We start from the raw sequence: 21,331 nt of genomic DNA on the forward strand, positions 1-21,331 counted from the left end.
TACCAGACCACCTGACCTGCATCTTGAGAAACCAGTATGTAGGTGAGGAAGCAACAGTTAGAACTGGGCATGGAACAACAGACTGGTTCCAAATAGGAAAAGGAGTACGTCAAGGCTGTATATTGTCACCCTGCTTATTTAACTTCTATGCAGAGTACGTCATGAGAAATGCTGGGCTGGAAGAAGCACAAGCTGGAATCAAGATTGCCAGGAGAAATATCAATAACCTCAGATATGCAGATGACACCACCCTTATGGCAGAAAGTGAAGAGGAACTAAAAAGCCTCTTGATGAGAGTGAAAGAGGAGAGTGAAAAAGTTGGCTTAAAGCTCAACATTCAGAAAACTAAGATCATAGCATCTGGTCCCATCACTTCATGGGAAGTAGATGCGGAAACAGTGGAAACAGTGTCAGACTTTATTTTTGGGGGGCTCCAAAATCACTGCAGATGGTGATTACAGCCATGAAATTAAAAGATGCTTACTCCTTGGAAGGAAAGTTATGACCAACCTAGATAGCATTGAAAAGCAGAGACATTCTTTGCCAACAAAGTTCCGTCTAGTCAAGGCTATGGTTTTTCCAGTGGTCATGTATGGGTGTGAGAGTTGGACTGTGAAGAAAGCTGAGCACCGAAGAATTGATGCTTTTGAACTGTAGTGTTGGAGAAGACTCTTGAGAGTCCCTTGGACTGCAAGGAGATCCAACCAGTCCATTCTGAAGGAGATCAGCCCTGGGATTTCTTTGGAAGGAATGATGCTAAAGCTGAAACTCCAGTACTTTGGCCACCTCATGTGAAGAGTTAACTCATTGGGAAAGACTCTGATGCTGGGAGGGATTGGGGGCAGGAGGAGAAGGGGACGAGAGAGGATGAGATGGCTGGATGGCATCACTGACTGGATGGACGTGAGTCTGAGTGAAGTCCGAGAGTTGGTGATGGACAGGGAGGCCTGGTGTGCTGCAATTCATGGGGTTGCAAAGAGTCGGACAGGACTGAGCAACTGAATGAACTGAAACAGAGTTAAAGTTGTGTAGTAACAATAGTGGAAAGTTTCCAGAAATAGATGTAACGTGTAAGAATTACTAAGTTTAACCATTTCTGGCTTTTGATATAAAGTGAGAAGTGGAACTGTTCCTTTTACTTGAATACTTAGAGGCCATTGTAGGTTTTCTGATTGGCCTAATTACGATATTGTTGTATCTCAGGGAATAGAGAAGCCTGAGGAGAGGGATAGAGGTGCCAGTCAGAACACACATTTTTTTCCATTAAATTTTCCATCTTGCAAGGGTGTGATTGATGGCACCCCAAAACTGACAGTTGTAATAGCAACTATCACTGATCATAGATCATCATAACAAATGTAATGATGAAAAAGTTTGAAATATTGCAAGAATTACAAAATGAGACACAGAGACATGAAGTGATCAAATGTTGGGAAGATGAAGAATAAGATGAGAGAGCAAGAACAAAGTCCAAATTTGCTTTAACTGATTCTGTTTTTCTATTTTGTTTCATTTATCTCTGCTCCAGTTTTACTATTTCCTTCTTTCTGTTTGTTTTGGGTTTAGTTTGCTGGACTGTTAGGATACTGATTTGAAATTTTTCTTTCTTATCAATAAATGGTGGCAATGAACAACTGTAAATTTCCCTCTGTGTACTGCTTTATCACATAAGGTATAGCCCATGAGTTTTGATATGAAATGTTTTCATTTTCATTAATCTCAAGGAATATTCTAGTTTCCCTTTTGATTTCTTCTTTTACCCATTGTTTCTTAAGAGTATATTGTTTAGTTTCCATGTGTTTGTGAATTTTCCAGATTTCCTTCTGTTACAGATTTCTAATTTCTTTCCATTGTCACTGGATATGATACTTTGTATGATTTTATTTTATTTTTTTTAAGTTTCTTAGTTTGTATTGTGGCCTAACCTATGGTCTGTGTGAGAGACTATTAATTATTTGTACTTCAGAAGAATGTATATTCTGCTGTTTGTTAGGCAGATTGTTCCATATATATATGTGTGTGTGTGTGTGTATATCTGTTAGGTCTAGTTGATTTAATGTTCAAGTCTTATATTTCTTTGTCTTATCTTTTGTCTAGTTATTTATGTATTCCCTGTGTATTACAACTAACATCTTCATTAATGAATTGTTCAAATTAGTACCAACTTAGTTTTGAGAGTAGACAAAAAGTTTCCTCCTGTATAGTACTTTCTTTTTTTTTTTTTTTTTTTTATTTTTTTTAATTTAATTTTATTTTTAAACTTTACATAATTGTATAGTACTTTCCTCTCACTTTATGTTGTTGTTACAGATTACATCTTTATATATTATGTGTCTATCAACATAGATGTAGAATTTACTTTTTTATAGTTATAAAACACACAGAACAAAAAGGAATTACAAACCAAAAATAATTATGCATTTTATACTTACCTGTGAAATTAATTTAGTGGTGTTCTTAATTTCTTCATATGGAGTCAGGTTACTATGGCATATCCTTTCATATCTGCTCTTTTAGCATTTCTTATAGGCAGGTCTACTAGCAACAATCTGTCAGCTTTTATCTGAGGAAATATTAATTGTGTAAGATATAGAATTCTAATTAGCAGTTACTTTCTTTCAGCACTTTGAATGTGTTTTCCCACTTCATTCTGGCCCCTGTGGTTTCTGATGAGAAATCAGCTGTGAGGATCCCTTGTATATCACAAATCACATCTTGCTTGCTGCCTTCAAGATTATTCTGTCTTGGTCTTTGAAATTTTGATTATGTCTTTTTGTGAATTTGTGTATTTTTATCCTATTGAAATTCATTGAGCTTCTTGGGTTTGTAGATTCATGCCTATTGTCAAATTTGAGATGTTTTGGCTATTATTTCTTTAAATAATCTCTTTGCCTTTCTCTCTTCTCCTTGGACTCCCATTTTGTTTATGTTGGTATACTTGATGAAGTCCCACAGAACTCTTAACCTTCATTTACTTTTTTCTGTCTGCTCTTCAGACTGGATAATCTCAATAGACCTATCTTCAAGCTCATTGATTTTTTTTCCACCTTCCAATATTTATTTTCAAATAAATTTGTCAGAATTTTTACAAAAGTATTCAGTTCAGTTCAGTCGCTCAGTCGTGTCCGACTCTTTGTGACCCCATGAACCGCAGCACGCCAGGCCTCCCTGTCCATCACCAACTCCTGGAGTTCACCCAAACCCATGTCCATTGAGTCGTTGATGCCATCCAACCATCTCATCCTCTGTCGTCCCCTTCTCCTCCTGCCCTCAATCTTTCCCAGCATCAGGGTCTTTTCAAATGAGATTGGCGCAAAAGTAATTGTTGTTTGAGACCGTGAATTTTAAATCATTATAACTAGTCTCAAACACATCTTTGTTAATCAAAATGGGAACTATTACAATCAACATATTTTTGCCAACAAGAAATAAGTTTGTTTATTCCTGTGGCATAAACATCCAAAAAATGTGTGTTTTTTTTTCCATCCAAAAAACAATGTTTTGTTTTGTTTTGTTTTGTTTTAATTTTTGTTCAGCTCATGAGGCACCCACTTAGTGAGTTTTGTCACCTCTCCAGTTTGCTTCAAATGCTGAATGACCGTCGAATGGTCAGTGTTTTCTTTGTCAGCTTCTCGTGTAGTTGTAAGAGGATCAATTTCAATGATTGCTCTCAGTCGGTTGTTGTCAACTTCCAATGGCTGTCCACTGCAGTCCTAATCTTCAAGGCTCTTGTCCTCTTTGCAGAACTTCTTGAACCACCACTACACTGTACGTTCCCTAGCAGTTCCTGGGCCAAATGCATTGTCAATGTTGAGAGTTGTTTCTGCCGCCTTACAACTCATTTTGAATGCAAATAAGAAAATCACTCAAATCTGCTTTTTGTCTAAAATCATTTCTGTAGTCCAAAATAAATATAAAATAAACAGCAGGAAATAAATCATTAGCAAAAAAGTATAAAGCTAGAAAAGCACATTAAAATGATGTATAACATAACATTTATTTTAGAATGTATTCTGATATCAAACAGCAGATTTTAGCAATGCAGAGACCGCAATTACATTTGCATCAAACTAATAATACATGTTCAGTGTTGAAAATTAAGAACTCAAAAGAAAATTATAAAGAAGAAAATAACAGTAATCCTCAGCTCTCACCATGTAGATAATAAAAGTAACATTGTGTTTCATGTGCTGCTTTTCCCAATATGTAACCTATGGTGAATATTTTCCCACAGTGTTAAGATTTTTAAAGATTGGACAACAGTCTTAGTTTCCAAGCCACTCTCGTGGTCCTCCATTGGTGCCCTCTTTTGCTGCCTCCAAGTGTTGGAGTGGCTTAGTGCTTCACCCCAGATTCTGTCTCTTATCCATCTATATTCTGCCTATGTGATCTTACCCAGTTTCATGGTTTTAAGGACCATTAACTTCCCCAAAATTACGTGATTTCTTTGAACCTCTAACTTGTATATTTACTGCCTTCTAAACATCTCTACTGGATATCAATTGTAATGTGTACAAAATCAAACATATGACCACCTTTCACATGTCTTTCCCCAGTACTCAATCCATTTCAGATACCTGGCACCCTTGCTTTCCTAGACAGTGCCAGGCACATTCTTGCTCCAAGGCCTCTGTGCAGCTATGTCCCCAACTGTCTCTGTGTCTTGCTCCCTCATCTTCTTTTAAGTCTTAAAAACCACCATCTCAGTGAAGTCTTCCTACCATCCTGTTTTAAAATCAGAACACCTTCCATATTCTCTATTACAGTTTGCTTCATTTTCTCTGTAGCACATATTACCATCTAACATTATATATTTTTAAGTTCATTTATTCATTCTCCTTGCTTAAATCTGCTGTTGAACCACTTCAGTGAATTTTTCATTTGTTACTGTGCTTTAGCTACAGAATTTCTGTTTACTTCCTTTTTTTAAAACAACTTCTAATTGGCGGTCTTTATTTGATGAGACATCATTCTCATGGTTTCCTTTGGTTCTTTGTGTAGGATTTGGTTTAGCTCTTTAAGAATATTTAAAATAGATGATTTAAAGTCTTTGCCTAAATCCAATGACTAAACTTCTTCAGGAATTAATTCTACTAATTTTTTCCAGTTTTGTGGGGATATATAAACCCAAATGAACTTTTTGGATAACCCAATGATTGAAATAAAGTATTGTGTAACTTTAAGGTATACAACATGATGATTTGTTACACTTGTATATTGCAAAGTGATTCCCACAGTAGGATTTATTAACATCTCCATCCCCTCACATAATTGCCATTTCCTTTTTTGTAGTGAGAACATTTAAGATTTATTCTTTTAGCAACTTTAAAGTATATAGTACAGTATTGTTACCTATAATCACTATGCTATAGGTTAGATCCCCTGATGTTTTTCATTATATAATTGGAAGTTTGTGCAATTTGACCAACATCTCCCCTTTTCCCCCAGTCCCTAGCAACCACCATTCTAAGCTCTTTGTGGTCAGCTTTTGTAGATTCCATGTATAAGTGATACCATACAGTAGCTGTCTGTCTCTGATTTACTTCACTTATTAGAATGCCCTCAAGGTCCATCCATGTTTGTCTTAAAAGGTGAGATTTCCTTGTTTCTCATGGCTGAGAAATGAGGTGTTCTCATTTTGTGTGTGTGTGTGTGTGTATATATATTTTTTACATACATGTATTTTACACACACATATTTTTGTACACACATATGGCACATCTTTATCCATTCATCCATAGATGGGCACATATATAGTTTCCATACCTTAGCTAGTGTGAACAATTGTGCAATAAAAATTGGAGTGAAGATATCTCTTTTTCCTGATTTCCTTTCCTTTGGATAGAGCCAGAACTAGAATTGCTGGATCATAATAGTTCTGTTTTTAATTTTTTGAGGAACTGCTGTACTGTTTTCTGTAGAGGTTAGTTGTTGTAGTTGTTCAGTGGCTAAGTCGTTTCCAGTCTTTGTGATGACATGGACTGCTAGATAGATAGATGGATGGATAGATAGAGCCTATACCAATTTATATTCCCACCAACAGTGCACAAGCATCCTCTTTTCTCCAAATGCTTGCCAGTACTTGTTATCTCTTGTCTTCGTGAAAATAGCCAGTCTCTGAGGTGTGAAGCGATATATCACTGTGGTTATAATTTGCATTTCCCTGATGACTAGTGATATTTAGCACCATTTCATGTAACTGCTGGCCATTTGTCTATTGTCTTTGGAAAAAACATCTGTTTAATTCCTGTGTCCATTTTATTTATTTATTTTTTAAAGGGATGAAGATAAATTTTATTTTTTAAAACAACTATTACAATAGAGGAAAAGAGACCACAGTATAAAAGTGGGCTCAATTCTGAATCCAGGATGGGTATTTGCAGCCAAGGAGCAGGGTTGGGGTGGGGACAGTGGGTGGAAAATTATTAAGAGGAAATATCAGGGGTAGGGGAGATTCTGGTTCCCCTGACTTAACTGGTTTCTTGCTGAAACTAGATTCTACAGGGAAGGACCCAGAAAAGCCCAAATTTGAGGACTCGCTGAGAAAATTGCTCACAGGAGCCTGAGCAAATTTGGGTCAAAGAGAGAGTCTTTGTCAAGATCCAGGATCTGAGTTCAGGGAAGGAAGTGAGGGAGTGTAGGGAATTTAATGGTAGTCCCCAAAATGATACGCCCATGCCCTAAAACCCCAGAACCTCTGACTATGAAAGAAGAGTCTTTGCAGATGTAATTAAGAATCTTAAAATCATCCTGGATTATCTGAGTGAACTTAAATCCAATAACAAGCATCCTTCTAAGAGACAAAAGAGAAGGAAACGCAGACACACAAGGAGAAGTCCATGTGAAGACAGAGGCAACTCTGCCCATTTTAAGATCAGATGGTTGGTTTTTGTTACTGTTACTCAATTGTATGAGTTTTTTATATTTTGGATAGTAATTTCTTTTCAGATAAAATGGTCTGCAAATATTTTCTCCTGTTGTGCAGATTATCTATTCATTTTGATTATTTCTTTTGCTATGCTAAAATGTTTTAGTTTGATTCAGTCTCCTTTATTTTTGCCTTTGTTGCTTTTGGTGTCATGTCCAAAAAACTGTCACCAAAACCAGTGTCATGGTGCTTTTACTCATGTTTTCTTTTAGGAACTTTATGGTTTCAGGTCTTATGCTAAAGTCTTTAATTCATTTCAGGTTAATTTTTTGAGTGGTATAAGATAGGGGTCCAACTTCATTTTTTTTTTCCTGTATGTTAGTTTTTTTCCTGTATGTTAGTTTTCTCAGCACCATTTTTTGAAGAGACTATACTTTCCCATTGATTATTGGCTCCCTTTGAAATATTATTTGACTGTGTATGTGAGGGTTTATTTCTCTGTTCTTGATTATGTTCCATTGGGCTTTGTGTGTTTTTTAGGCTAATACCATACTGTTGATTACTATAGCTTTGTAATGGTATTTGAAATCAGGAAGTACAATATCTAGCTTTGTTCTGTCTCAGGATTGCTTTAGTTATTTGGGGTCTTCTGTGTTCCATATAAATTTGAGGATTGTTTTTCCTGTTTCTAGGGAAATTGTCATTGGAATTTTGAAAGTAATTAAAATTTATAGATTACTCTCAGTACTACGGACATTTTGACAATACTAATTTTTCTAGTCCATGAACATGGGATATTTGTCTCTTCTTTAATCCCTTTCATCGGTGTTTTGTAGTTTTCAGTGTACAGATTTTACCTCCTTGGTAAAATTTATTTCTAAGTATTTTACTTTCTTATGGTATTGTAAATGGGATTGTTCTATTTCTTTTTCAGATAGTGTATGGAAATATAACTGATTTCTATATGTTAATTTTGTATCCTGCAACTTTACTGAATTTATTAATTTTAAGTTTTTGGGTGGCCCCTTGGGGATTTTCTGTATATCATTTGCAAGTGAAAACAGCTTTACTTCTTCCTTTTTGAATGGTATTCTTTTTTTTCTTGCTTAATTGCTCTGTCTAGAATTTACAATATTGTGCTAAATTTCCAGTACTGTGTTCCACTACTGTGAGTGGTTAGAATGGACACCTTGTCTTGTTCCTGATCTTAGAAGGAAAAGTTTCAACCTTTCATCATTGAGTATACTGTTAACTGTGGGCTTGTCATATGTGCCCTTTATCGTGTTTAGGTATGTTCTCACTATACCCCATTTTTGGGTTTTTATTATGAAAGAATATTGAACTTTTAATGTGCTGTTAAATTTGATTTCCTGGTAGTTTGTATCTGTGGTATCAGTTGTAATGTCTCTTCTTTTGTTTCTGATTTTATTTATTTGAGTCTTCAGCCTTTTTTTTTCAGTCTAGCTAAAGTTTTGAAACTATTTTGTTGAGTAGTTTTTTAAAGTTCTTTCATTAATCTTTTCTGTGGTTTTCCTAGTCTCTATTTCATTTATGTCTACTCTGATCTTTGTTCCTTTCTTCTACTAACTCTGGACTTAGTTCATTCTTCTTTTTCAAGTTGAGGTATAAAATTAGGTTGTTTGAGATATTTCTTATTTCTTAATGTAGGCATTTATTTCCTATAAACTTCCCTCTTGAAGTACTTTTGGTGCATCCTATTCATTGTGATATTTTGTGTTTCTGTTTTTCTCAAGATATTTTTAATTTCCCTTTTGATTTCTTCCTTTGACCCTTTGGTTGTTCAGGAGTGTATTGTTTAATTTCCAAATTTTTGTGAATGTTTCCAGTTTTCTTTCTGTAACTGATTTCCAATTTCATACTGTTAGGGTCTATAAAAATATTTGGTATGGTTTCAGTCTTAAATTTGCTAAGACTTGTTTTGTGACCTATCATATAACCTCTCCAGGAGAATGTTCCATGTGGGTTTGAGAAGAGTGTATTCTGCTGTTGAATAAAATGTTATACATATGCCTACAAGGTCCATTGGTCTAAGTAAGTAAGTGAAGTCATTCAGTCATGTCTGACTTTTTGCGACCCCATGGACTGTAGCCCACCAGGCTCTTCCATCCATGGAACTTCTCCAGGGGATCTTCCTGACCCAGGGATCGAACCCAGGTCTTCTGCATTGCAGGCAGATGCTTTACCATCTGAGCCACCAGGGAATTCCAGCTTATTTTTGAAGGAGTTAAGTATAGTTCAAATCCAATGTTTCCTTCTTGATTTTTCTCTCAATACAGTTTATCCGTTGTTGAAAGTGAGATGCTGACATCTCCTGCTATTATTGTATTGTTATCTCTTTCTCCCTTCATTTGTTGTTCAGTCGCTAAGTCATGTCTGACTCTGCAACGCCATGAGCTACAGCATGCCAGGCTACCCTGTCCTTCACTGTCTCCTGGAGTTTGCTCAGTTTCATGTACATTGAATCAGTGATGCCATCTAACCATCTCATATCTCCCTTCATATCTATTGTATGTGTGCTCAGTCACTTTAGTCATGCCCAACTCTTTGTGACCCTGTGGACTGTAGCCTGCCAGTCTCCTTTGCCTGTGGGATTTTACAAGAATACTGGAGTGGGTTCTAACTGATACAGGGGATCTTCCCAACCCAAGGATCAAACTTGCATCTCCTGCATAGTAGGTGGATTCTTTACCCACTGAGCCACGTGGCAAGCCCTCTTATCTGTTAGCATTTACTTATCTTCTTTGAATTGACCCCTTTATCATTTTGTAGTGACCTTAATTGTTTCCCATTACAGGTTTTGAGTCAAAGCCTATTTTGTAGGATATGGGTAGCTATCCCTGCTCTTTTGGTTTCCACTTCTGTAAAATAACTTTCTTTCCCTGCACTTTGAGCCTATGTGTGTCTTTAAAGCTAAAGTGAGTTTCTTGTAGGTAGCATGTAGTTGGGTCTTGTTTTTTTTTCCCACCCAACTACTTTATGCCTTTTGATGGGAAAAATGAATTCATCTACATTTGGAGTAATTATTATTAATAATAGGTAGGGACATAGTTATGCCATCTTATTAGTTCTTTTTTGATTGTTTTGTGTTTCCCTTGCTCCTTTCTTTTGCTGTCTTTGTCAATAATGGTTTTTCGTATTCTTCAGTTCCCTTGTATTCCTCTTTTGTTTATCTAAGTTTTGCTTTGTGGTTACCATGAATCTTACATAAAACATAGATATAATAGCAACTTAACTTTGATTGCATATGAAAAACTTAACACTTTTACTCCCCTTTGATTTTATGATTTTGATGTCACAGTTTACCTCTTTTTATATTATGTATTCATTAACAAATTATTTTAGAATTAAAAACTTTTTTTAATTATGTTTTTTAAAAAACTCTTGTCCTTTAACTTTTATCATTCATGGGTGATTGTTTAAGATAGTGTTTTCCTGGAGCTCTCAAAAACCTGCTGAGAGTGGCTGCAACCGATTCACAGACCACTGCAGGGTCCACAGCTTGGGTCCTTTTATCCAACAAACTGGCGGGTGAGACTTCTCCCAGGTCCCTTTGCATGTGGGGTTGGATTCCACAGCTCCCATAAAGGTACTTTTCTCTATGAATGGGTGCCAAGTTATTGCGGGGGTGAGGGATGGAGCACAGTGAGAGACATCTTATTGCGCTACCTTGCTGAGGCCACTCCTTATGTTGCTACAGTGGACATTTTGAATATTATAACATAGCAACTCTGGAAATCAGACTCTCACCCTTCCCCTTCCCCGGGGTTTGTTGTTAAGATTTGTTTTTTATTTAGACTTTTCTGAACTGGTTTCTGAATTTTGTCTTATGTGGTCATTGAAGTCTCTGTTACCTTAATGGTCAGCTAGTGATTTGCTTTATTCTTGGAACTGAATTATCTCTGTCTTTGCTGGTGAGTTCTGTGTACATATTGGTATCTTCTATGTCAATGCTCACTATCTTCAATACTAACCCAGAAAGTTAAGAATCCCTTAGAAGAAATGGAGTTGCCCTCATAGTCAACAAAAGAGTATGAAATGCAGCACTTGGATGCAGTCTCAAAAATGGCAGAATGATCTCTGGTCGTTTCCAAGGCAGACCATTCAATACCACAGTAATCCAAGTTTATACCCCAAACAGTAATGCTGAAGAAGCTGCAGTTGAACAGTTCTATGAAGACCTACAAGACCTTCTAGAACTAACACCCCAAAAAGATGTCATTTTCATTATAGGGGACTGGAATGCAAAAGTAGGAAGTTAAGAGATCCCTAGAGTAACAAGCAAATTTGGTCTTAGAGTACAAAATGAAGCAGGGCAGAGACTAACAGTTTTGCCAAGAGAACACACTGGTCATAGCAAACACCCTCTTCCAACAACACAAGAGAAGACTCTACACATGGATATCACCAGATGATCAATACTGAAATCAGATTGATTATATTCTTTGCAGCCAAAGATGGAGAAGCTCTATACAATCAGCGAAAACAAGACCCAGAGCTGACTGTGGGTCAGATCATGCACTCCTTATTGCCACATTCAGACTTACATTGAAGAAAGTAGGGAAAACCTCTACACCATTCAGGTATGAGCTAAATCAAATCCCTGATGATTATACAGTGGAAGTGACAAATAGATTCAAGGGATTAGATCCGATAGAGTGCCTGAAAAACTATGAATGGAGTTTTGTGATATTGTACAGGAGGCAGTGATCAAGACCATCCCCAAGAAAAAGAAATGCAGAAAGGCAAAATGGTTGTCTGAGGAGGCCTTACAAATAGCTGAAAAGAGAAGCTAAAGGCAAAGGAGAAAAGGAAAGATACAACCATTTGAATGCAGAGTTCCAAAGAATAGCAAGGAGAGATAAGAAAGCCTCCCTCAGTGATCAGTGCAAAGAAATAGAGGAAAACAATAGAATGGGAAAGATTTCTCTTCAAGAAAATTAGAGATACCGAGGGAACATTTCATGCAAAGATGGGCACAATAAAGGACAGAAATGGTATGGACCTAACTGAAGCAGAAGATATTAAGAAGAGGTGACCAGAATACACAGAAGAATTATATAAAAAAGATCTTAATGACACAGGTAACCACGATGGTGTGATCACTCACCTTCCAGCCTTTGCCTGGAAGGCAAAGTCAAGTGGGCTTAGGAAGCATCATTATGAACAAAGCTAGTGGAGGTGATGGAATTCCAGTTGAGCTCTTTCAAATCCTAAAAAGAGATGCTGTATTAAAGTGCTACACTCAATATGCCAGCAAATTTGGAAAACTCAGCAGTGGCCACAGGACTGGAAAAGGGCAGTTTTCATTCTAATCCCAAAGAAAGGCAATGCCAAAGAATGCTCAAACTACTACACAATTGCACTCACCTCACACGCTAGTAAAGTAATGCTCAAAATTCTCCAAGCCAGGCTTCACCAGTACGTGAACCGTGAACTTCCAGATGTTCAAGCTAGATTTAGAAAAGGCAGAGGAACCAGAGATCAAATTTGCCAACATCCATTGGATCATCGAAAAGGCAAGAGAGTTCCAAGAAAACATCTGTTTCTGCTTTATTGACTATGCCAAAGCCTTTGACTGTGTGGACCAAAACAAACTGTGGAAAATTCTGAAAGAGATGGGAATACCAGACCACCTGACCTGCCTCTTGAGAAATCTGTATGCAGGTGAGGAAGCAACAGTTAGAACTGGACATGGAACAACAAACTGGTTCCAAATTGGGAAGGAGTATATCAAGGCTGTATATTGTCACCTGGCTTATTTAACTTATATGCCAAGTACATAATGAGAAATGCTGGGCTGGATGAAGCATAAGCTGGAATCAAGATCGCTAGGAGAAATATCAATAACCTCGGATATGCAGATGACACCACCCTTATGGCAGAAAGTGAAGAAGAACTAAAGAGCCTCTTGATGAGAGTGAAAAAGTTGGCTTAAAGTTCAACATTCAGAAAACTAAGATCATGGCATCCAGTCCCATCACTTCATGGCAAATAGATGGGGAAACAGTGGAAACAGTGTCAGAGTTTATTTTTCTGGGCTCCAAAGTCACTGCAGATGGTGAGTGCAGCCTTCAATTAAAAGAAGGAAAGTTACGCCCAACCTAGACAGCATATTAAAAAGCAGAGACATTACTTTGTCAACAAAGATCCATCTAGTCAAGGCTATGGTTTTTTCAGTGGTCATGTATGGATGTGAGAATTTGACTATAAAGAAAGCTGAGTGCCGAAGAATTGATGCTTTTGAACTGTGGTGTTGGAGAACACTCTTGAGGGTCCCTTGGACTGCAAGGAGGTCCAACCAGTCCATCCTAAAGCAGATCAGTCCTGGGTGTTCATTGGAAGGACTGATCTTGAAGCTGAAGCTCCAATATGATGCAAAGAACTGCCTCATTGGAAAAGACCCCGATGCTGGGAAAGATTGAAGGTGGGAGGAGAAGGGGACGACAGAGGACGAGATGGTTGGATGGCATCACTGGCTCAATGGACATGAGTTTGAGTGAACTCCGGGAGTTGGTGATGGACAGGGAGGCCTGGCGTGCTGCAGTCCGTCGGATCGCAGAGTCAGACACGACTGAGCAACTGAAATGAACTGAACCAGAAAGTTTACAACTCTGGCTTAGCCTTCCCTTGCATAGAGCCTCATGTCAGCTAGAGATATGGGAACTCAGTGCTTTTTCAGGTCTTTTCGAAGAATGTGCCCAACCCTGGGCACACATGTGGCCTTCTAGATTTTCAGGAGTGTGTGGGAGTTTTCAAAGCCCATATTCCCCAAAACATCACAGTCCTCAGCCTTTCTTTCCAAGCTTTTCCATTTGTCTATTAATTACCCCAACTGTATCTACTTAGTCTTCAATGTTTTCAACAAATGCCCACCCGCACCCCTGGGAGAATTTCGAATTAGGCAAAAATGATAGATATCTCAAATGCTGTTGAAAAATGTAGGCTAATTTTTACGCAAAATTGTATGGCTGGGTTTTTTTTTTTTTTTCTGTTTGGTAGTCAATAATATTGTACAGTTGAGCCATTCTCCCCCATTACTTAGGGGCTAGTACTTGTTGATGAACTTTTTAGACGTAATGGCAGAGTACAATAATATTAAGAATGGAGGATCTTCTACTTTGCACTTTGGCTCATGTCAAAAAGTCAGGAACTGAAGAGCATGTGGTTTCACCCTATGAGAGAGGTGATCAGGCTGAGCATGGAAAGGATGGTACAGTACTTAAGATCCAATGGGTCAAGACTGACCTTTCAGCAAGCATGACTGCAGGCATATCAAATGCATTTACTTGCAAAAGCTGCTTATATTCTTCCCAGTTGCATCCTCAAAGAACCATGAAATTGATCTCTTTGGAGAAATCACCTTTAGGCAGACCATCTTACCTTGAGTCTTACTTAAGTTCTTGCTTCTATTTGCTCCCTCTTTTTGTTTGATTATAATGTTGGATGTCTTTTCAATGCTGTGTTCCAAGCAGCCACATACTCTTTAAATACTTTATACACAAAGCTACCTTAAGTGAAAGTGAAGTCACTCAGTCATGTCCGACTCTTTGCGACCCCGTGGACTGTAGCCCACCAGGCTCCTCTGTCCATGGGATTCTCCAGGCAAGAATACTGGAGTGGGTTGCCATTTCCTTCTCCAGGGGATCTTCCCAACCCAGGGATCGAACCCGGGTCTCCTGCATTGCAAGCAGATGCTTTATCCTCTGAGCCACTGTTTTAATACTGTCTTTTTTCCTTTTCCAAGAGCTGGGGTGGTAAGGAGAATGGCTTTGGACTAGCAGAATGTTGCAGAGACTTGCATATGATGGTAAGTAACTGACATTTGAGTATCTTTTGACAACTTGTGTGATCTCTTTTTGAGCCTTACTTTACAGTTAATATATGGCATTTAAAGTTGTTACTTCACATCAGGATTTTGAGGAAGCTGAGATCAGTTGAGACATAGCTACCTTTTCTAGAAGTGCTTGGGTCTTTATTGTGCTGGTGGTTGCTGAAGAATCTCAGAAACACAGTATATGATCCTACGATCTCTTGAATAAGAAACTGCTTTTGTTGAGTCATCTTGAAAGTGGTGAAAAATCCCAGAAATTTCACTTCCTTGCATTCTCTCACTGGAACTGTCAGAACTCTGGGTAGTCTGGCATGACTGTAAGAATAACTGCTTGGAGAACAGGTCTGCCATTTTGGTTATTGAGAACTTGGAATGTTTTGTGTACTTTCCGTGTTTCCCCCTCATGCCTGTCCTGCTCATACTTTAAGCCATGTTTAAATTATGAACTCAAGCATCCTCCCCTGCTCTGATACGTTGCTATAGAACCACAAAGCACAATTGAATTATTATAACACAAATCCATGTCAAGAAGCAGCTATATTTTCCAACACATATACTGCTTCTTTTATTAGTCTGTCATGTATAGGACAAATGGATGCAATGAAATTTAGTGTAATTATCTTAGCAAGCCTTCCCCCCCCCCCAGGAGAATGGTTCATTTTCTGGTCACAGAAAACTATAAATAGAACAAATTACTTTTCCACCTTAGCTGGTATGCTTTATTTATATTAGTGAATATTAGGTAATATGAGAGATGAATGTTATCTGTTTTAATAATTAAAGCTGTGTAAATCTTAAAGGGTATTCAGTTTGGAATTCTAAGAAAGTTATTTTCATCTTAAAGTTTAGGTGATTAATTCTGAGGCTCCTTATGTATATCAAGCTTGTTCTTGGCCACTTGAGCAAAACAGTATGATACACTCTACTAGGTTTGTATGGTGTCTGTTAACAATGTTGGTCTTGACTTATATTAAGAAATCATCCACCCTTTTATTTATTGATATTTGGCATATCATGGGACTTTGAAAATTTTGTGTACTTTAAAAGAAAGTAGTACATGTTTTAAAAATTCTAAGAATACAAAGGTGTATATAATAATTCTCTACCCCCAGAGGCAACCACTGCTACTGGTTTCTTTCAAAGACACACTCTAATGGGCATGCTGTTGCAGTCTTATTTGTCATGTTGCTTTTCTAGAGTTAAGTAGCATTTGTTGTCAGGGTCTGGTTTATATTGACTTGGTATCTACCTGTGCAGAAAAGCAATTGGATATCATGAGAAATGATATAGAATGTTATGGGAAAATGCATTTAAAGAATTACAAAGGTATGCCCATGAGGCATAGTTTGAATAAAATATTTCAAAAGGTGATGATATTAACTAAGATTGCCATAAGATGTTCTTTTCCATTCTTGAACTAGTACCTAGACCCTTGTGTTTGTCCTTCACCCTTGAATTTTTATTCATTATTGGGACAGGCTTGCCTCTCTCTTCCCTCTTGAGAATAGCTGCAGTCAAAATTGATCTCTTGAAGGAAAGAACAACTGATAACTTGAGTTATCAGTAAGGAATATGAAAGCTTTTGGAGCTGTGGGCTCCACAGTCCTGATTTTGTGTTATAAGACATCTGAGCTTTGTTAAAACAAGGAATGAAGGCACTGTAGCTGCTGATGACACTCCTGATTCTGCTGTCACAGTGAGTTGGACAAGTAGCTAAGACTGAGGGAAGATTTAGGAGAAGATAGTATCTGATTCTTTCATGTGCTTTTTACACAGAAATACCCACCCAGTGCCACTACACTACACTTTGAATTCTATGCAGACCCTGGGGCTGAGGTCAAAATCGAGAAAAGGGTGAGTCTCATTCACATTTGTTCTAATAGAGTCAATGATCTGTACCTGGGGTTGACTTTCTAGTACTTCTCAGTAAAATTAGAGAATGATGTTAAGATACATTGCTGCCCTCCCAAGATAAATATATCCAGCAGCTTCTCAGGAATAAGTGTTCATTGTTTTCCCAGCAGATAGGTTTGAATCTTACTTACGTTCAAACTGTCAAAAGACAGGACTCTGTTTATAAGGCAATGTTAGGACTGGTATATTTTTCTCAGTCTCAATTGAGAATTCCACCATTTAGTATTGGGTTGGCCAAAAAGTTCATCCGGTTTTTGGAAAAACCCAGACAAACTTTTTGGCCAACCCAGTATAATAGTCTAGATAGTGATTGGTTCAACTTTCTCTGCTCAAGCCAGCCTGCATGAAGTCTGTGTATTGCTTACAGGGACCCGCTTCAATTATCTGGTCATTTCATATATTCTTTTGCTGTTGCTGCTGCTGCTAAGTCGCTTCAGTCGTGTCCGACTCTGTGCGACCCCGTAGACGGCAGCCCATCAGGCTCCCCTGTCCCTGGGATTCTCCAGGCAAGAACACTGGAGTGGGTTGCCATTTCCTTCTCCAATGCGTAAAAGTGAAGTCGCTCAGTCGTGTCCGACTCTTAGCGACCCCATGGACTGCAGCCTACTAGGCTCCTCCATCCATGGGATTTTCCAGGCAAGAATACTGGAGTGGGGATATTCTTTTGAGGAGATAGCAAAATTCACTTTGGTTTAGAAGTGGTCTAATAAATAAGATCTTTTTTTTCCTTCTACTTAAAATATATGCTCAGTCTCTCAGTTGTGTCCGACTCTTAGTGACCCCATGGACTGCAGCCTACCAGGCTTCTCTGTCCATGGGATTTTCCAGGCAAGAGTACTGGAGTGGGTTGCCATTGCCTTCTCCATGCATATTTAGAAAGAACCCATTTTCATGGATTCAGTCTTTGCTGTGAATACGAAGGCTGTGTGTATTAAATAAAGTTTAAAAGGGATAAGGAAGAATATGAAATGTATCTAGCTATGTACATTATTTTTAATCTGGTTTCAAAGACGCTTTGCTGAGAATGTATAACATGAGCATTTAGGGTGCTCTAAAGAACACTTTGATTTTTGAGAGCATGCAGTTGAGTCTTCTATGTAGGGTAACATCTTGTTTTTCAGATAGCTCTTGGCAGTCCTATGGCATGGGGAATCTAATGTATACAGTGACTTCTAACAACTCTCTTATCTTTCTAATTTCAGACATCTAGTAACACACTACATTATATTCACATAGAGCAACTTGACAAGGTAAGAGGAATATTTGACTGTTGGTTAGTTCTAACATTTAGTTCACTTTTTTGTTCCTAACTATCTTTTTTCCTAATGTAGATTTCAGAAAGCCCTTCTGAAATCATGGAGTCTCTTACCAAAATGTACAGCATTCCTAAGGATAAGCAGGTATGATATGTCTTATAAATATCTAAATAATATCCATATAAATCAGACTATTGTGCTGGAGTGGAGAGATAGCATAGCAGAAAGAATGGAGTCACACCCATGTTCAAATTAGCTTCTGTGGGCCTTAGTTTCCTCATGTTTTATGAGGGCAACACTTACTGGCTTCCTAGGTCCTGATACAGTTTGAGGAAAACAGAAGCAGCTTTATTCACCATGAATATCTAAGAGGTGGTAGCTTAACACTTGGATACCAAAGGAGAAAACATTTCGTTGTGTTATATTTTTTCTGCTCATTGTAATGGTGATCAGATATTTAATTTGATTAATAATCAGAACTCTTGCCAAATGTCAAGAGCCAAATGAGTAAGACTTAGCCCTCCCTCAGAAAGTATAGTCATCTTTTCCATTGGTTTCCTAATTTAGGTCTTATGTCTCTACAGATGCTGTTATTTACACACATACGGCTGGCCCATGGCTTTTCTAATCACAGGAAGCGATTGCAAGCTGTTCAGGCCAGGCTACATGCAATATCTATATTAGGTAAGAGAATAACATGTAACAGGTCCTGGTTAGGCAGTTTAGACTTGATTTCCTTTGAACTTCATCTGTCTTTGTTGCTATGGGCTCATTGTAGTTACCTAGCTGGCAAGTTAAATTGTAGTCAAATTGCCAGCATTTCTAGTGTTCACTGTATTCATCATTCTTGAGCTCCTTAATGTTGGATCAGAAAGAGGATATGTATGATTCACACATCACATAGGTTTAGTGGGTGTTTTTTATTTTGTTTTTTTAATGAGTGTTCAGATAATCATCTTCCCTTAGACCCTATTTTTCCTCTTGCCGGTTCATCTTCCTCTCTTTGGGAGTGTAATTTTGAAATTCATTAAATAATACTGTGCATTTTACTTTTTCTTGTAAAGTGGTATAGTGGAAATCGCACTGGTTTCAGAGTCAGTCCTGGGCTTTCACCCTGACTTTGTAGATTATTAGGCATCTGTTTATCCTTTTGGCCTCATTTTCCTGATTTTATATTGGAACAATATGTATTTTATAAGCTGATCAGAGGGTTAAATGAAAAAACCGATAAAGTACTCAAGTTTTACTACAGTGTCATACAAGTTTCTGATTTCATCTGCAGTAGTCCATCAATTCTGTTCTTTATAAAAGCTTGTGTAAGTTTCCAGTGTAAAACAGAAACATATGAGTTATCAAGTAGTGATGTTATAAAGAATTAATTCTTCTCTTTTTATACTTAAATTTCTGAAAATCCTTGCTCAAGACAATTGATACCATTAATAGGAGAATCGGTTTGGTGGGTGTTTGGGGCTTATAACTATATTTGATCCAATCTTCTGAAACTCAATGATTTTGTCCTCCAATGCTGGTGGGAAGGGAGTCCTTCCGCAGAACCAGTAGATGCCGAAAGGTCTGTCATTGGGCAGTGGCTTGACCACTGCCTTCTTGCCTAAAGTGTTTATTTCTCCTTTTGCAGTGTATTCCAATGCCTTGCAGGAGTCAGCAAACAGTATCTTGTATAATGGGTTGATAGAGGAGTTGGTAGATGTCCTTCAGATAACAGATAAGCAGCTTATGGTAAGTATTTATTAGATTCTTTACCAGCTGAGCCACCAGGGAAATCCCACGAATACTGGGGTGGGTAGCCTATCCCTTCTCCAGTGGATCTTCCTGACCCAGGAATCGAACCAAGGTCTCCTGCATTGCAGGCGGATTCTTTACCAGCTGAGCTACTTTACTTTCTGTTTTCATAGGAGATAAAAGCTGCTTCTTTACGAACGTTAACATCAATTGTCCACTTAGAGAGAACTCCCAAACTCAGCAGTATTATTGATTGTACTGGAACTGCCTCCTACCATGGATTTTTGCCTGTACTTGTGCGAAACTGTATCCAGGCCATGATTGGTAAGTTTTTGTGGTTATTATCTTGGGCACCTAAAGGAACCCTACCCTTTGCTTTGTCTGCCTTTGCTTAATATCAAACTTGCTCTTTCTCTTCCTCTCTCAACTTCCCTTGTAGACCCTTCCATGGATCCATACCCTCACCAGTTTGCCACTGCTCTCTTCTCTTTTTTATACCATCTGGCAAGCTACGATGCTGGTGGCGAAGCCTTGGTCTCCTGTGGAATGATGGAAGCCTTATTGAAGGTGCTCTACTTACTTTTTTAAAATAAGTACATTTGGAGGGGAAATCAACTAAAAGAAGGTACAGAGTTATAAGTTTGAAGTGGTTCACAGTGGGGATAGTTAGCATAAGAAAGCTTATCCAGAAAATGTTATATTTGATTTCTCAAGTTTGGCCTTCTGGTTAGCTCATTAACAACTTGTAAGATCAGCTATTTCCATTATTAAGAATTGATCATAGTCCACCATGGTATAATAGGAGGCCCTGGGTACTAATTAAGATATTGCCACATCTCCTCATGACCTTAAGCATGATAGGCTTTGCCATGTGCTAGGCCCCAGGTACCAGCTGTTTTCTCCCTGAATATTTTATTTAATCCTGAAAGGTAATTTATGTCCCTATTACTTCAGGCAGTTGCATCTCAGAAGTCATAGAGCTGTCATTTGGCAAGCACCAAAAATCAAACATATTTTTTCTTGCTGTACCATGGTGCCTCCCTGAGACTCTAGACTGCATGTTTCCAAAAGAATACATTATTACAGCTTTCATTTGATTGGTTTTACTTTTTTCTTTCCCTAATAGGTCATAAAGTTTCTTGGCGATGAACAGGACCAGATAACATTTGTCACCAGAGCTGTCAGAGTGGTTGACCTTATCACCAACCTGGACATGGCAGCTTTTCAATCCCATAGTGGACTTTCTATCTTCATTTATAGACTTGAGGTATACGAGGAGTACTTTGCATATACTTAGATATAGTGATTGCTATGCCTAGAAACTAATGTAATAACTGTAAAGAGCCATGTTATCCCTTTTTTGTTTTTAGAAATCATTTCTGTAATCTGCCTGTGACACTCTTGTTATAATTTTTTAATCTCTATTATATATATAGGATTATCTTACTATTTCCCTTTTGATTATAGCATGAAGTTGATTTGTGCCGAAAAGAATGCCCTTTTGTGATCAAGCCAAAGATCCAGAGACCCAGTACTGCACAAGAAGGAGAAGAAATGGAAACTGATATGGATGGTAATTAATAATTACTATTAGTATTAGTTCATTACTGATTCATTATCTTCTTATTCCCACTAAAGTGTAAGCTCCATGAGATCACGATACTGTTTTGTTCACTGGTATAATCTTCAGTAGTGCCTGAT

The 21,331-nt window shown here is 37.9% G+C and overlaps 1 protein-coding gene across 17 annotated transcripts in view; it reads left to right on the forward strand.

Annotated features, from left to right (window-relative positions):
• Nucleotides 1-21,331, forward strand: part of HUWE1 (HECT, UBA and WWE domain containing E3 ubiquitin protein ligase 1) — a 157,280-nt gene that overhangs the window by 51,859 nt on the left and 84,090 nt on the right. For 15 of the 17 annotated variants that reach the window (XM_070365662.1, XM_070365670.1, XM_070365660.1 and 12 more), the window contains 10 exons: nucleotides 14,634-14,696; nucleotides 16,497-16,574; nucleotides 17,837-17,884; nucleotides 17,966-18,034; nucleotides 18,475-18,574; nucleotides 19,506-19,627; nucleotides 19,804-19,954; nucleotides 20,070-20,197; nucleotides 20,757-20,897; nucleotides 21,098-21,203. In XM_070365662.1, the coding sequence (XP_070221763.1) occupies nucleotides 14,634-14,696; nucleotides 16,497-16,574; nucleotides 17,837-17,884; nucleotides 17,966-18,034; nucleotides 18,475-18,574; nucleotides 19,506-19,627; nucleotides 19,804-19,954; nucleotides 20,070-20,197; nucleotides 20,757-20,897; nucleotides 21,098-21,203 (1,006 nt within the window). The remainder of the gene's footprint in view (nucleotides 1-14,633; nucleotides 14,697-16,496; nucleotides 16,575-17,836; nucleotides 17,885-17,965; nucleotides 18,035-18,474; nucleotides 18,575-19,505; nucleotides 19,628-19,803; nucleotides 19,955-20,069; nucleotides 20,198-20,756; nucleotides 20,898-21,097; nucleotides 21,204-21,331) is intronic. The other 2 variants (XM_070365673.1, XM_070365677.1) reach the window with 1 other exon arrangement.

The sequence above is a fragment of the Bos mutus genome, chromosome X (assembly GCF_027580195.1).
Source record: "Bos mutus isolate GX-2022 chromosome X, NWIPB_WYAK_1.1, whole genome shotgun sequence".
Classification (NCBI taxonomy): Eukaryota; Metazoa; Chordata; class Mammalia; order Artiodactyla; family Bovidae; genus Bos; species Bos mutus.